Genomic DNA, 17,588 nt, shown 5'->3' with positions numbered 1-17,588 from the left:
TGCACCTAAATTAGCCTTGACTTCTTTTCTTTTAATGAAAAGCAGAATTAGGCGACTGTGATTTTTGAGCCCTGGATGGATGAGTAATTATTTTCTGCTAGATGGTTATTGGAAGGCCATATTGAAAACTGGCACATTTCAAGCTGAACATATCTGTACAAGTGGATAGTAAGCTCACAAGAGTGGCACCCAATCTTAAACATTTTATACCAGAGGTGCCAAAATCCAGGTTCTTCATAGCCACAGGTGCTAAACAATTAGACCTAGCAAGTGGCACCTAGGTCAAGGGCAGGGAAGTTGGTTTGCCCTCATATCTGCTGTTTAAAAATGTAGTAGATGTCTAAAGTTTTGTGCCCCTGCTTTATGTCAGTGTGTGTGAGAAACAGATTTTACAAGAACCTTTAGGCTGCAGTAATATAGGCATTCCCCTGGGAGTAAATTCCATAAGATTTACTTCTGAGTAGACATGCATAGGATTGCAGTTAATATCTCACCCACTGAAAAGTAGATATTTTTCTCTTGCGTGCATGTGTGTCCACACAACCTTTAAAACGTTTGTAGGGGTTTTAATTTATCTGACAGCCATCCAAAGTATGCCATACTTTTCTCCATCTTAAACCTAGAGGTGATTTGTGGGGTATGATGAATGGGAGTAATTAATTGCAATGGAATTTGATTTGGAGTAGGATCTATTTGGTAAATTAACTGAAGAGAAATTACTGAGTTGGAGTGATCTGGGGACGGGACACAAATTAATTGAAGAATATGGGGTGCTTTGAATAGGTATCTGACTTGCCCTTTGTAAAATTTAAATTTTAGTATTTATTTCTAAATTTGCATCTTCAGATATAAATTAGCACTTGTTTTCAATGTTTCCCCCTAAGTGTAGGGCAGTAGTCTATGCCACTGAGCATGCTTGAAATGAGTGAGACTTCCAAGTAAGCACAGTTAGGATTCAACTCTTAATGTGACTGGGAAAATTGTTTTTATATGTTTTTGTACATCTCAGGATGGATAAATATTAAAAATGTGCTGTGAAACCAGTTTAATCATAACAAGAATGCTGCAAAAAATCTCCTAGTTTTAGGCTTATGTTGAAGAGACTGGCTCTGTGGTAAGTAGCATTTATGTGTTTAAAGTGCATACTGCACATGTCTTTATGTGAGGTAGGAGGGGAATAATCCAGGAAGAAGGTACAATATAGTAGAGTAGAGTTTTCTACTACAAAAGCCTTCAAGCTTTACAAACAGGTCAGCCTGAATGGTCCTATTTACATCCATCTACGCCATCCTAACTGGTAAGAAATCAATACTGACTCCCTGCTTGTCTGAATACATACATTTCCCACTCTATCCCATAAAATATTTTCTGTAGAGATAACGGAGGTCGGAGGGAGAGTATCAAAACAGCACATCTGTCCACAAGAACAGATAAAATAAACATATCGTGTACTTTGAACAACATAGGGCTCATTGCTTTGCCTTAGCGATGTTGTTTTTTAATGTTCATTTGGAAACTTTAGGCCTAGGAAATCTTTTAACAAAAACTACACTTCCCAGCAACCTTCTTGCAGTTCCAATTCTACACACAAACGCGCACCACACACACATACACACACACAAACTTTTAGCCTACTGGTTAATGCAACAGACCAATCTGCAGAACCCCCTGACGTCTCCAGCCAATGGGAAAGCTGTTGCTAACAGAGTGGTGTTATTTTTAGAAGAGCTTGTTCTTCTACACCTTGCAGGTTGTTCTGCTTATCTCAGTGCTTGCGTCTGAAGCTACGTTGGCGAAGGCAATGCACAGGCGCACTGACAAAAAAGTAATCCCTAAATCGTGCGGAGGCGCCTTCGCAAGCCGGGGTGGGGAACCGCTCTCCATGAATACTTAAAATGCCATCTGACATCCGTGTCTTGTGGGGTTTTGTTTAGGGAATGTGAGCTGATTTGCATACCCTCCAGCATTTGAGGGATGAAAATAAACAAGCGAAATATGCGCGCTTGTGTTAAGCTTGCGGTTCGCGTGCTTAAAGAAAAGGAACAAGCGAGCAGACCTGATGGCGCACTCGCAAATTATATATATATATATATAATACGCACGCATATCTTGTACCCGACGAGAGCACACACAAATATTGTACTTTGTTCGCAAGAAAATATTCAGATCAAGTACAAACTAGGAAAGTTATGGGGTCAAAGTAAAGGAGTCTTAACACCAGTTCAAATTAGATTCGCCTCTCGATCCCACTAGACTGCTTTAACCATGGGCATTCCTCTCAGTTAAAGTGGAAGTGGTGGGGAGAGGGGATGCAATATTTGGGAATAGGTCACAGACACGCCTAAAGTCAGTCTCGGTCCCTGGACCTATTTTCAGTGCAAGCCACAACACGAGCCCTGGATCGTGCGAGGCATAGGAGTAAAACGAATACATCCCTGAGGCCGAGCGGTGGTGCCTTTCGTTTGCCGTTGGGTGCCCTCCCCATCGTGGTTGGGTTGGAGGTGTTCATGCATCTCAAGTGAGCTCTTTCTTAAGAAAGGTCATGCCCTCATAAAATAGATAGACATTAAGGTGCCACCGGACTCCCAAGTGGCAGGCTGTGGTTTCTAGGCAACCCCCGAGTTCCGGACCTTCTCCTTTTTAAAAATAAATTTAACAGTTGCCATTTTTAAAGAAGATCTTATGTTTCCTGACATAACAAGGCAAGTTTAACAAGGTTTTTATAGGATTAGCTCAGTACAGAGTTATACGCATAGTCAACTTCTCCTCCCTACCACCGTGTCCAGCCAGGTTTTAATAAACCTATTCTGAAAAGCATTCTCAGAAACATTAGGATGGGGTTCTCTGATGGAGGCTTTTGACCTGAGGAAATTGAAGAGGAACACTGGGGGACGCTGGAAAAAGTGGCTTGAAACTCTTCTCTGCTCACCTCAGGATGGTCGCATGGAATTTAAACCCCCTCCCCTTCTTATGTATTGAAACACTACATGGAAAAGGGATGAGTGAAGGCTACACGAAATTTATTTTGGCTTGTAGAAACAAAAAATGGGCCACAACAGAGGCAGGATGCTAGTTACCTGTGCTTATACATATTCATCTAATTAATACATGTTTAAACTGCAAGTAGCTTTTCCCTGGAGAGGAAATTAATATAAATAGGTAGTGGAACCCAAATGAACAGGTAAGTGCCACACAATTCCGACTATAATCCTCAATTTGCATGGGAAAAGAATAATTCACCTGGTTCTATCGTTCATAGCCCTTGTTTTACTGGTTTTAAAAAAAACACATCACTACAATGCTAACACATATTATAGAAATGGGAGGAGAAACACCCTTTTGATTTAGCGGACTAAAATTATAGGTAAGTTATATTAAGGAGTAACCTGTATTACTTGTTTTTGAACTAGTCCATGAACTAGAATAATGGAGTTGCAAATAGTCCTATTCAAGAATAAGGGCATTACAACTAAATCCATTCTGAATATGTTTAGGGGCAGAGGTGGTCATTTGATAACATGGTAAATTGCTGTTCTTACCTTTGTAGCATACCACTGCTTAACCATTTAAGCACACCACACGTTTGCATTAAGATGGAATTTTCTCACCCTCTCAATGCATTCTTTAACGCTGAAGGGGGAGCAGGGTTGTATCAATATTCATTAGTGATTGATAATATAGAATCAAGTGTTGGTAGCTATTAACTAGCCTAGACTACAAATGGGGAGGGGCCGTCTTCAGTATAAACTTGAAATCTCTTGCAGCCGATTCTATGCATGTTTACTCGGAAGTAAGAAAGGAGGAACGATATTTGGTAAGTTCTAAGGAACACTGCAGGGTTGGACATGCAAGTTTTCTTGCCTGTCAATATTCAGGAAAGATAATAATTGTAGACGACTAGAGTCACAACATGAAGAGGGATAATTCATTAAAACGTAAAACAAAACAAAAAACACACCACCCCATCACAGCAGCAAATGACGGACTTTCCTTTCGGAGTGATGGCTCTGTCAAGCGTCTGTAACAACAACGCGAAGCAACCGGCACAGCAGGAGTTAATTTAAAGCAGGCGTTTGGGGAAGTAGTTCCGGCCTCCCCTCCCCCTCCTCCCCTTCCTTGTCCTTTGCAGGACGCGTCACCCTGGGTGTGGAAGAGAATATCCTTGCGCAGGGTTGCTAAGGGTGAAAGTTTTCATTTACTTTGCTCACTTTGGGCCAGGGAGAGGGTGGCTTTAGGTTCCCTGCGGAGGGAGGGAAGGAAGGAAGAAGGGGGCGCCCCAGTCAACATCCCCTCACCCCACTTCTGATTTGGCCTATAGAAGGGGGAGAAGTTATCTAAACAGCATTCATTTAATTTTTTAAAAAAAATCGAACGCCCACCACCATATCAGCACTTTGTGAAAAAGAAACTCCCAAGAAACACCCTGGAAAGAAAAAGAAGCCACCAAACCATCTCACCTGGTGCTGAAAAAAAGAAGTAAGTGACGGCTTATTGCTAGGATTGAGGGGTGGGGATAAAGAAAGAGGAATGATTTCCATAATTACTCCATTTAGATTTCGTGGGGTTTTAAAAAACACTTTGATCGGGGATCTTTTCCCCACCCCCGTTTATTTTGTTCGAGTTTTGCTTTTCCCAGTATTCCTTTAAAGAGCGATTTAATCGCAATATGTTAATACAATATTCAGAAGCCGTCGATTTTCCAACTGGTTCTGAGAAGTCATTCCTGTGTTCTTTCTTCCATTCGCCCCCTCTCCTCTCAATGAGAGAATATTTGGCTCCTACTCAAGTTGTGGATTGATCTGACCTGCTCCTTTAAAAGGACCCCTCCACACACAAACTCTTATTATTGCTACATCTCTTAAAGACCCTCTTCTTTTCCCCAGAAGTGATTGTTGGTGTCTTTAATTTCATTGAGGAGAAAGGTTGGAAGTCATTTGGTTTGAACGGCTGAAAAATGTCTTCAGTTCACCATTTTGTTTTTGCTCATTTCGCTGGAGTCGTGAGTGGACTTTCTAAAAAACCAACAACCGATAATCCGCTAAAAAAACACACCAACAACCATAAACCCAATGGTTATTCATTGTGCAATACACATTTCTCGGCTTTTTCTCCCCCAGGGTTGTGTTGGTTAAGGGAGCAAACATTGGGGGCGAATCTTTTGCTTTTCTTAAGGATGTAAACTGGTAAAAACCAGAAGAAGGGAGTGAAGGAGGGTACAGTGGGAAATTTTCGGGGTGGGCGAATAAGGAAGATCGTTTGTTTCGTTCTATTTAGCTTAATCGGGATCAATATTCAAGCGTGGCTTGTCAGAAAAGATGGTTCCCATCCCTTTTTATGCTAGAACTTTCTTCCCCCTTCCTCGGAATGGAGTCCCGAGGGTTTCATATGTCACAAACGCAGACCAAAAAATAAATAAAATAGTGCGGACCGAGAGGAATGACAGCCCCCTCCCCGCTTTAAGTGGGGTGAACTTGTTCTCTCCTCGCAGTGATTTAATAATGGGGCGGGCGGGGAGGCTCAGTAAAATAAAATCGCTTTAATCCCTTCAGTAGCGGTGTTCGGTGTCAGAAGTGCGTTTTGCGGGTTTCATCTCATTCGTCCTGGCAACCACCCTGTGAGGTAAATTAGGCCCAGGTATTGTGGTCCGTAAGGGTATGGGCCTGGAGTTCTGGGCCCAAACTCAACGCTTCATATGTTCCACTGGCTTCAAATTAAGTTTTCATTTTGGACTGTGTCTCTTTCCCCACCGCTCCTCCTCCTCTTCTTGAAAAGGGATAGTGAAGTTGGGGGGGAGAGAGCGCGTTTTTTTCAAGAGGGGGAGTGGAGGGGCGGCGGCGGCGGCCGATTAGCTTGACTGGCCCTAAAAGAAACCTTGGACAGCCGCCTTCACAGAAGACCTAGGATTGTCCTGGGTTTCTTCCAGGCGGAATCTAAAGGTAAAGGTCAGCTCCAAATAACCTTCACTCGGACATAGTATCTGTTATGATCCTTCTCTGCCTCCGCCCATCCTTTTAGGGCCTGCTGTGAGGCTCCGCTTACGGGCGAGCGGGGGGGGGGGCGTGGAGGCGTTTCTTTCATAGGCGCAATGGAAGCATCAATTGCGCCGGGGATGGGTGGGTGTTAAACGGGTTTTGCTTTGTCGTGGGAAAAGGAAGCGGCTTTTCCTCCTGCGAGCGTGAGGAACATCCCGAGGCCTTGTGTCCTGGATGTCAATTTGAAGGCCGCAATCTTAGATAGGAAGCAGGTTCAATTGACCACCCTGGGAGAGACTTTCGGGTAAATTCGTTTAGGGATTGGACTGTGCAGGTTATCTTCGCCACTCTTCTTTTTCGTCGGCCTAGCAGAAAAGAAGGGGGGGCGGCGAGAGATTAGGTGTGTGCGGGAGGGGGCGTCGGCGGTCTACTTCCAAGGTAGAAAGGAGCAGATGTGGTTTGCAAATAAGCCGTGATGGAATTTTCCTCAGCTTAATCCCTTTTCCTCCCCACAAGCCTCTCCACGCAGGGAGAAAAGAGGGCGAGAAATGAGTTATTTTCGATATAATCCAACAATGCAAAATGGCATAGGGATGCATTGAGCAATAGAGCGCGAAGAGCGCATGCGCCTTGGAAAATTTTGTACCGTGCTCCACTGAGCAGGCGCTCGTTGTCTGGGCCAGCTTTGGCGCAAAGCATATTGAGAAGGGTAGTTAAAAGGCAAAGTAGGTCACTCGCCCAGTCTCTGCCTGTTGTAAAAAGAAATTGGGTTCGCTACGTAGTATAACTCCCCGGACGCTCGGCGTGGTGAGGAGGAAGCTGAGAAAATGTCTGTAGAGATTTCCATGACAGGGTCATTAGAGATGCTTCATCTGCGAACCTTGGCGGCGGCGGCGCCGATTAGGCTGGAAGGGGGGACAAGCCACAAGAGGGTGATGGGGAGAGTAGGCCCCTCCGGAAAAGATAATGTCAACTTGGCCTGCGTGGGGAGGCCTGGGAGGGAGGTGCCTTGTGTAAATAACGCCCACCGACGCAAGTGGTTTTGGCAGAAGTGGGTGTGGATTGTGCAATCGTGGTCCGAGAACGTGTCTCTCTCGGGCTCGCCTCGCTCCACCTCTCATGCACAGTGGCTGCACCGTCGCTTTCTATTACACCTAGGTTTAATGCAAATATTCAGATTATCCCCTGAAAATCGAGGATTGGTGCGGTGGGGTCGGCTAAACCTAAAGCTGCTGTTTGGCTTGGGTGTGGCCTGCAAGCGAATGTTAGCATTGTGTTCTGAGATATAGTCCTACAAAGTAATTACTATAGCTTTAGGATGGCTAACATCACAGATTCCCCCTACTCCCACGATAATTGCTATCTTTTTTTTAATGCACATTTATTTTTAAAATGTTCTGTCTAGAAAGTTGGCTAACAAGGTCTCTATTTAATTCTATCTATACCTATATTATAAAGATATTTAAAGTATGTACTCAATATGACGGGATTGCTTAGGATCTTGGCATATGAAAACTATAGCTTGACAGTGCTGTTTTTGAGATATTATGTATTAGTACCAGGGATTGTTCTTATGCTGAATCATAGGCTATTTTCATGGAGCTTATTATTTCATTTTGTGTCTTGTGGCTGTAATTGTCACATGCAAAGTAAATTGCTATTTACCTCTGACACATTCAGGATCATAGGCTGTCTTGAGATAACTTGGACCTTCTATTAAGGAAGTTCTGCAGAGAAAGCCAGGGAGTCAATTCTGAGTGTTATGCTTTGCCACCTGCAACTATCCCCTGTGTAGGTTGCCATGTTAACCATCTAGGGATTAAGGGATCCCAATGAATATATACTTCATTTTGCTGAAAGAAAGCAGTAGTACCGTTTTTTACATAGACTTTCATTGTGTGGAAGTTTTTCTAAAAGACTAAAAATGGTTGTGCTAGTCATGTAGGATTTGCTGGTATTTGAGTAAATTTTTGTATTGATTACTCTCAAATTTATAATAACAAACATTGGTGTGTGTGTTTTTAAAAAATAGACAGTAAAATACGTGTTTTGGCATTTATTTTTTAGTCTGCTGAAAAACATCAAGACTGCTCAAGGAATAGTAAATATTCCTTCTGTTTCCCTGGGGGATCAGAACGACATTTGAGCTGACCTGAGTGGCTGTGTTTCTGTTCTCCAGCTGTAGATGAACTCAAAGATTGTTAGGAGATACCTCTCTTAAACATCTCAGAATAGTTTTAATTGGAGGATCATCTCTAAATTGGGAGTATTTTATATCCAAAATTTGCCATCCTTTGTACACTTACTTGGATGTAAGTCCTTTTAAACTTGGTGGGACTTAATCCTGTGCATAATTATTCATAGGTGAGCTTCACATTGATCAATGTCCTGTCCAAGAGAACTGGCGAACACATAAGCAGAAACATTATTTATTTCCTGAAAACATATTTGTCTACCTCTCTTTAGTACTCTGTAGGTAGAGTTTAAATCTTGGCACCCACGTAGGAGTCTTGTGGCTTAAAAACACGAAATCTCTTACCTTAGTCATTCATTACCCCTCCAAACTTGCTAGGCACTCAGCACAGCAGATTGAAACTTTGTAGTATATCAAATAGATGCAGAAACAAGCCATTCTTTATAATGAGGTGGTGTGTGGACTGTTCTTGCCACATTAGTTCTAAGTATAAAAATGTAATAAATAAATAAATAAGTTGAACATATTCTTTAGGGTTTGTTTATTAGCTAGAAATTCATTGGAAGGTTACATCTTGAGTTTGTGGCTGCCTATGCATTAGTCTGAAAATATTCTACTTCTGGTTGACCTTTCCGAAACTTGCCCTGCTCAAATTTCTCCCATGGTAATTTCCATTTTTATTTTAACAGGCACATACAGCTTCTCACGGTTTAATAACTTCTGAAATACAAGCTCCAAGGTCTTGGGCTGCTTTGTCAGCAGCCACTCCATGGTCATCTACATAATAAAGCTACATTCAGAATGTGTTATTTGGAGAACTCCTATGTTACTTGAATCAATTGATGACACATGAGGCACAGAATCTGTGACGTCCTGTGGATATGTCCCCATCTATGTTGTAATGAGAGTTTTGTTTTTATTTTATAATACTTTAATTGAATATAAAAGTCCTGCTAGATCAGGCCAAAGACCCATCTTGTCCACCGACCTATTTCCCATAGTGGCCAACCAGATGTCTGTGGAAAATCTACAAGCAGATCATGAGGTCAACAGCCCTCTTCCACTAATGTTCTTCAGCAATAATTATTCAGAGGTATTTTGCCACTGCTTCTGGAAGTAATATATAGCCATCATGCCTAATCATAAATGATAGCCTTATCCTCTATGTAAGCCATAGTTCAGCTATGCAGTTTGCTACCATAAAATGTGATGACCACCAACTGAATATGTTATGTGCTATTTGTTTCTTCTATGCAGCTTAGTCTGGTTCCAAGTAATAGTATGCTAATGCAGTTTCAACATTGTAGTCAGATAAACTGAACTGGCACAGATGTTCTGGAATAGGGTGTAAGGCAGAAACTAACCTGGTAGCTTCCCTTCTTGCTCCTCATGCTCTAATTAATGGTTTTCTAGTTCCCAGTTCTTCAGAGGAAGCTTAGCTTTCTTCTTAGCTCCAAATACCACACCAAAAGAAGCAGTTTGACATAAACTCCACATTTCTGGAATGTATCCTGTAACCCTGCCCAGTAGGCACCTCTGAATATTTTGTTTTTGTCTTGTAGAGGATCCTAAGGAAGCAGAGAGTTAGTCTGCTTCTGACTAAGCTGCCATTAAAAACTGGATGTGCTACATCTCAGCTGAATGGAGATGATCATACATACAGCCTTCATTTTAAATAGTTTCCAAGTTCTCTTATTCATTTTTGGGGCATTTAAGGGGTTATTTAGTCGAATGAAACAGTGTAGATTGGAGGTGTTATTGGCAAGTTTAACAGATGATTTTTGGAATCTGATCTTCAATAGGAAGAGAAGTTTAGGTTTGAGAAACCAAAAGTTTGCCTTCCAGGCCACATAGTACTTGCTAAGAGTACCATGGAGTGGCTGGGCCTTTATGAATGGACTCCATTCATTGATCTTACTTGCAGTCAGTAGATACAGAATTCCTTGCCAGTGCTAGTTTCTCTTCTTTGGAAACTGCTCTAAATCTTTGTTGCCCATTTACCATTTGGATGTCAAGGATGTATGGTGTTACAACAGTAGAGTGAATCACCACTTGCAACACTTAATAGGTGTGCATCAGTGGTGGGTAGATTTAGTGCTGTCACTGTGGAAATATGACAAACTGGGCAGTTGTATTATTATTATTATTATTATTATTTATTTATTTATATAGCACCATCAATGTACATGGTGCTGTACAGAGTAAAACAGTAAATAGCAAGACCCTGCCGCATAGGCTTACAATCTAATAAAATCATAGTAAAACAATAAGGAGGGGAAGAGAATGCAAACAGGTACAGGGAAGGGTAAGCAGGCACAGGGCTTGCATATTTGTTGTTTGTGTGAGTACAGAAGACACCGGCCCATTGCTAGTCATCTTGTATTAGTATTCATGAAACTAAGAGGAAATTTCTATGATGTTGTGGAGAAAATATAATTTAGAATGGAAACTGGATCAAAACAAACACAAGTGCATGAGTCAACGGTGTGATGTGCCTACAAAAAGGCTAATGCAACTTTAAGGCTGCATTAATAGAATCATCGTTTCCAAGTCATGGGAAGTAATAGCTCCACTTCATTGTTTACTAGTCAGACCTCATGTGGAGTACTGTGTCCATTTCTAGGCACCAAACTAAGAAGGATGTAGGCAAACTGAAATGGTTTCAGAGGAGGGCAACTAAGTTGGTCAGCAGTGCAGAAAACAAGTACTATGAGGAAAGGTTGAAGGAACACTAAGCATGTGTTGCCTGGAAAAGAGAAGTCCATCAGGAGACATGATAGCGCACTCAAATACCTGAAGGGCAGTCAGATAGAAGAGAGCAAGAGTTATTGTCTGCTACTCCAGAGGGCAGGACTAGATCTAATGGGCTTAAGTTCCAGGAAGATACATTTAAGTTGAATATTAGGAGAAATTTCTTGATGGTGAGTCCAGTTTGATAATGGATTCAATTGCCTAGAGGAACTTTCCTCAATCTGCTGCCCTTCAGATGTTTTGGATTACAATTTGCAGCCTTTCTGACCATTGATCATGTTGTCTGGAGCTGATAGGAGTTGTAGTCCAAATCATCTGGGGAGCACCAGGTTGGGGAAGGCAGTCCTAGAGGAGTTGTGGGCTCTCCCTCACTAGAGGTCTTCAAGCACAGGTTAGGTTGGGGATGCTTTAGCTCTGCATTTCCTGGATTGAGAAGGGGCTTGGACTGGATAGCTTGCAAGGTTTTATCTGGTTGAGCTTTTATATTGTATTTTATATTATGGTTTTATACTGTTGTTTTATACTTTGAATGTTTTTAATTTTTGTGAACCGCCCAGAGAGCTCCGGCTATTGGGCGTTATAGAAATGTAATAAATAAATAAATAAATAAATAAGGCTCCCTCCAACTCTGATTCTATCATATTTGTTGGCAAAATACAAGTATGGAGGTAATGTGCATATTGTGCCACATTAGAAATACATCTATCTGTCAAAAGATAAGTATGCATTCTTGATTATAATCTGCAAGATTTGTTCTTTCACAACTACACTGTGCATGATCTTTAACACAGATATGGCACTTAATTTGAGGGAATCAATTTTCTGGCACATTAGGAAGTTAGACTGACCTGAATTTTCTCAGCAGCTTAGTTTTGAAGCCAACCCAATAGACCATGGATGAGCAACTTGTAGGCCAAAACATTTGAAGGGCCACAACTCTCATCAGCCCTAGTCAGCATGCCCAATGATGAGGAATCGTGGGAGTTGTAGGTCTGGATGGCCGCAGTTGCCCACTGCTGCAATAGACCAAATAGGCCCAGTGACACTTGTAATGAGGAAAGCTCTTCTTGCGCTTTGGTTTTAAACCCATTGAAAATATTTTTCTCCTTAAGCATTAAGGCTACAAACTTCTGTTTAAAAATAAATGTTTGGATGATTCAGTATCTTATCAGCTCATTGTACCCACCTGACAACCTGGCTTTGTCTACCATAACAATCCCTATTTAGTTATGTACCAATAAGTAAATTGAATTTCTCTAACTATAGTACTGGCTAATGTCTGCATCATTTTAAAATATAACTGTTACGTTGCAAAGGAGTTAAAGGTACCATACTTACTTCTTGTCTTTCGTTCTCTCTTGTCTTTTCCAGGATTGTTTGGAGCCAAAATCTGTCTATGTTTTTGTCCTTTGTCTGTTTTTAATATACTGCCCTAACTTGCTTGCTGTGAAGGGAGTATGCATCTGGAGATCAAAGTTGCTCTGAACTTCATCATCTCGTATCTGTACAACAAGCTTCCACGGAGGCGGGCCGACCTGTTTGGTGAAGAGCTAGAGAGGCTGCTTAAGAAGAAATATGAAGGCCATTGGTACCCAGAAAAACCTTTGAAGGGATCTGGCTATCGCTGTGTTCATATTGGGGAGACTGTGGATCCCGTAGTGGAGATGGCAGCCAAGAGGAGTGGATTGGCTGTGGAGGATGTGCGAGCCAATGTTCCTGAAGAACTGAGTGTCTGGATTGATCCATTTGAGGTGTCCTACCAGATTGGTGAGAAAGGGTCAGTCAAGGTCTTGTATCTAGATGACAGTGAGGGCTGCAGTGCAGCTGAGTTAGACAAGGAGATTAAGAGCAGCTTCAACCCTGATGCTCAGGTGTTTGTCCCCATTGGAAGCCAGGACAATTCCTTGTCCAATTCTCCATCCCCATCTTTTGGTCAGTCACCCAGCCCTACGTTCATCCCCCGCTCTGCCCAGCCCATTACCTTCACTACTGCCACTTTTGCTGCCACAAAGTTTGGCTCAACTAAGATGAAGAAAGGTGGAGGAGCTGGAGCAAGCACCAGTGGCACAAGCGTTCCACAGCCGCAGCAACGTCTGGCCCGGTCACCCACCAATGGCCTGCTGAAGCACAAAGGCCTCTCCCTGTCTATGCATTCTCTGAACTTCATTGGGAGCAGTCCGGCCCCTCAGTCTCAGCTCTCCCCCAATGCCAAGGAGTTTGTTTACAACGGTGGATCACCAGGAGCCAGCAGCCTCTTCTTCGATGGTGTTGCCACTGAGAACCAGGCAGGTGGCATCCCTCCGGCATCCCAGTTCAGTGCCAGTGGTGGTGGCAACAGCAGCTTTGACATGGCTCAGGTCTTTGGTGGAAGCACCAACAGCCTCTTTCTGGAGAAGACACCCTTCGTGGAAGGACTCAGCTACAATCTGAATGCCATGCAGTATCCCAGCCAGTCGTTCCAGCCAGTTGTTTTGGCCAACTGACCGCCATGAGAGTATTTTGGGGAAAATAACTTCCAAAAAAGTGGGGAAAAAATTAGAAATATTTGAAACCTTATAAATATAGCTTCTTGGAAAGAGACAAACCCTGATTCGTTGTGTCATGCCAGGGAGCGCTGCTGAAGCACTGATTATTTTTTAAAACTTGTATCCTGTGCTCTTTCCTACCCATTGTTGTACACTTAAAGAGGGAGGTTATCCTTCTCAGCCTAGCAGTGGTGGGAACCAGAGTCACTTTATTATCTCCCATGCTGCTCTTTGGAACTGGTTCTCAAATATGCTTGCTGTAAGGATGGCCTTGTTCAGGGTGCTGTCATGGCCCTCAGGCGCAGGTGTCATGATTTTTTTCCTTTTTGGAGTGGCCTGGAGTGAGGAGGGGGAATGGATTTAGATGGCTTCTGGATGTGTGACATGTGAAGCATGTCCTAGAGGAAGTTGAGAGCTTGCTTTTTCTATATATGATGAGTGGATGGTGAGATGAATGCATTCATTTCTTGTAGCTCTCCAATTTTGTATTCCTGTTGCAGAATGGGAATGAAAGTTCTCAGCTTCTTTTTGCCTGTGCTAACTGGTGATGGCAGGGTCTTGTACTGAAAATGTGACTTCTCGGAAAGCTGCTTTGGCTCCAGGGGAGTGCTAAAAGAATAGCATTGTAGCATTTGAGACAGTTTGTTGCCTCATGTTTACCATTACAAGTCCTTCCTCTTCTCCCTCAGCCGCCTTTAAAGCGTCCTGGGGTAAGATGAACTCTTTGAAAGCTCAGACCCAATGTCACTTGCTAATGCTATGATGTATAAATAAGACTCTAGATGCAAACTCTTCTGACTTGTACATTGCACTCTTTCAAGCGTAGGAGTGAATGCTGGCTTTCTGGTGTTTTGTGCCTGAGCAGCACCCCAGTGATAGTCCTTTGGACCAATCACCTTGGTTTTTATGGGGTTCTGAGCTCTTCTGTTGACCCCTAAGTATTTGGTTACTGATTCTCATAGAAAGGATGGTCTGCTCTCAGATACTGTATAGCACTACTTTTTGGCAGGGAACAGGATGATACAGTGCAGACTGCTTTCTGGATGGATGGCTTGAGGGTTTGCACTTTGAATTTCATGTCTTTTAAGACTTTTGACCAAAAACCTTATGATTTTTCATTTGAAAGGAAGTAGGTATTCCTGTATGGAAGAGTGCCCCACATATCAGGTCCAGTGCAGACATATTCCATCTTGAGACTCTGCATGGGGGATGAGGTGGGCTTGTTGTAGAATTTCTAAGTGAGTTACAGTGTGGCAAGAAGAAAGTGTTCTCTAATATGAATGTAGAGTCTCTCCTTATTGTTGCTAGTGAGCTAGGAATCCTAATGGTATTCCCTGCATCTCCCCTTCTCAGCAGGAGAGGACAGCCTGGAAGACAGGGACAGTAGTGGCCTTCAAGAGTTGAGTGTTTTGCAGATGAGTTGATAAAATCTGCCTTTGGCAGCAAACCTTTCCCTGTCTATGCCTTGTGAGATGATTAGTAAGTCCCAAAGTTTACCTAGCTATGGTAATAAGGGGTGAGAGATCTAGAGAGTTATTATGTGAGCAGTGAAGATAGGTAGAGAGGAGGGCTGTGGATTGCATAGTCTTTCTAGGCACACTCTCTCCAGCTATCCCCTTTGTGATCTTCTCCACAGCATGGTTTGGAGCGTGTAAAGTCTTGCTTCTGCAGCTTCTCTGGCAAAGTCATATTGAGTAGATAAGCTACAATCTGCTCTTCTAGAGCTCTCCAGTGACTCAACAGGAGACTTTAATTTCCCACTACCCTCACCTGCAAAGCTAAACTAAGAATTCCCTGCAGGACTGTATATGAGCCTTAACTGCCATAAGCATCTGCCCTCCTGTGAAGGTATTATTGTTTGACACACTAAATTTCATGGGTGTCGTTCATGGGGAATGACTCCTGCACAGGCTACGTTGTGCAATTCATTGGGCATGTGCAGGAAACCTCCTCAGTGTGCCCCCACATTGAGCCTGTTTTGCCCCTCCACCTTTTTGCTGGGCTGAGGAAAAGGACACTACAAATTATCTCAGCACTCTGCCTGTTTTCCATGACCCACTCAGTGGATGAGGAGGGGAAGGCATTGTTGGGCAGTGACGTGATGCGTGAAGTTTCATGGGACGAGAAGTCCAAAACTTGAACGAGACACTTAGGAACTGCTTAGCAAAGGCATCTGTTGTTCATTCCCCCCCTTCCACTAACATTACCACTGCCACCCACTTCCCCCTCTTGAAGTGTACTGTAGACTGCCAAGCTATTACACTGGACTTGACCATATCTCCCTCCCTAGGAGAACTGCTGGATTCCTATCCACCCAGCATAATCTCTTCTGATAACTTACTCCTGCAGCAGAAGCTGTCTCGAGCCACTGCCTAGGTGGGTTTATGTACCCTTCTAAGGCTTTAGTATATTAAAGGGAGAGAGGAAACCTCACTAGCACCTGCAACGTGTGATGTCTGACACCGCTTTATTCTGCTAATTGCTTTGGAAAAGAAGTCTGCATACACCAGGAGGAAAAGGGGAGGGACCAACCTCTATTTTTTAAAGGAACACATACCGGAACACATACCGTGCTTCAGAAGCATTTCCAGTGCTGACGACAATGAAACTCACGGCCTCTTTTTTGGTCTTCTTGTCTCAAGAGTTAGACGTTCAGCTTCAATTTTATTTTTAAAACCTGCACTAATTTACCTGGTTTCTTAGGAAGAAAAAGAGATTTTTTTTTAACTTTTATTTTTATGGGTTTGTGTTAATTTTTTTGTTGTCCGTTTATATTGAATAATTTGCTACATTTGTAAAATGTAAGAGGTATATATAATATATGTATATTTCTAACGTAAAAAAAATTGAAAATTTTCTTTTCAAGATTTTTTCTTAGAGGAGAGAAAAAAATATTTTTTCAGGAAAATTTTAAAAAAGCAGCAGTGAAAGCTCCTTTCTCCCCTCGCCTCCCTCCTTCCTGACCCTTTTTGAAGAGTGAATCAGCAACAAGTGATCTTAGAGGATGGATGAACACAAAGAGGACAGAATTATGTATGTTTTTTAATGCAGAGGTCCATGCTGTTCTTGTTTGTTTTTTTGTTTTTTGGGTTGTTTTTTTTTACAGGCAGGGGGCCATTGAGTAGGGATCCAGAGGGGGTTTCTTTTCTTTTTTTTCTCTAGCGAAGGAGGAATACAATCAGAGTTTTGTATTCAGAATGTTGTGCAATATTTTGGAACAGGACATTGGCATGTCTAGAGATTTAGTTAAAAACAACAAAGGTTGATCAAATCTGTACAGTTTCTATTGTTCCAGATTTTTTTAAGTTTGTATTAAAAGCATGATATATAATAGCCTCTTGTCCCTGTTTTTTGTGCACAGAAATTAAGAGTTTGTAAGGAGGGGAATAGACTTTTTTTTTTTTACTATGGAGTAGGTCATTCATCCTGGTGATACTGTAGACAGAAATGTGGGGAGGGGAGGGGGGAAACTTGGCTCTTCCTCTCTGAGACATCTGCAGTGGGGAGTGTGAGGAGCTAGCTATGCAAGTAGCAGAACTATGTTGTCTCTTGTTCAGTGCAAAACCCAGAGATGACTGAAGGGCATCTGGACTGTGACAACTGGAAGTGTTGAAATCATGGACCTGTTCTCTTAGAGTAGAGTTATCAGTAAAGATTCTTGAACATCATATGTAAGCCAGAGAATGCTGTTCTACAACATAACATATCCTGCCTGGAATTGATTTTATTTCTAATGAAACAATTCTGTTTTGAATTTCATTGAATTAATTTCACATTTATGTATTAAATGTGGGGTAAGATGAGGGACCATAAAAGGCGAATGACCTAGCTTAAGGGGTGCCAAAAGTTTTGAGATTACTGTCTTACTTCCAAGAGCCCGTAACTGCAATGTGTTTATCAACTATTACCTAATGTGTGTTATGGGATACACAATTAGAGGGCTCCCCTCTCCTTTCTAGTAGGGTTTAAAACATGGCAACATAATCAATGCTAGTGATTGCCGCAACAGGCCAAGTTAATTCAACTGGAGTAACATTAGTAATAGAATCCTAGAATCATAGTCTCCTTCCTTGCCGTATGAAACTTCCTTTATTTTGTAAATAAAATGAAAGCATGTTATTAGATTATTCTATACAGATTTATCCA

The 17,588-nt window shown here is 42.2% G+C and overlaps 1 protein-coding gene across 1 annotated transcript; it reads left to right on the top strand.

Moving 5' to 3' along the window:
• Nucleotides 1-4,194: 4,194 nt before the first annotated feature.
• TOB2 (transducer of ERBB2, 2) lies at nt 4,195-16,775 on the top strand. Its single transcript, XM_063133600.1, has 2 exons — nt 4,195-4,476; nt 12,289-16,775. The coding sequence occupies exon 2, from the start codon at nt 12,375-12,377 to the stop codon at nt 13,398-13,400; it is 1,026 nt and encodes a 341-aa protein (XP_062989670.1). The 5' UTR covers nt 4,195-4,476; nt 12,289-12,374; the 3' UTR covers nt 13,401-16,775.
• The last annotated feature ends 813 nt before the right edge of the window (nt 16,776-17,588 follow it).

The sequence above is a fragment of the Elgaria multicarinata genome, chromosome 9 (genome assembly GCF_023053635.1).
Source record: "Elgaria multicarinata webbii isolate HBS135686 ecotype San Diego chromosome 9, rElgMul1.1.pri, whole genome shotgun sequence".
Lineage (NCBI taxonomy): Eukaryota > Metazoa > Chordata > Lepidosauria > Squamata > Anguidae > Elgaria > Elgaria multicarinata.
The sequence above is the reverse complement of the archived record's forward strand: the minus strand, read 5'-3'. Positions and strand labels throughout refer to the sequence as shown.

Excerpts from the sequence above, each read along its gene's own strand:
- TOB2 (XM_063133600.1), top strand. The coding sequence starts at position 12,375 with ATGCATCTGGAGATCAAAGTTGCTCTGAACTTCATCATCTCGTATCTG.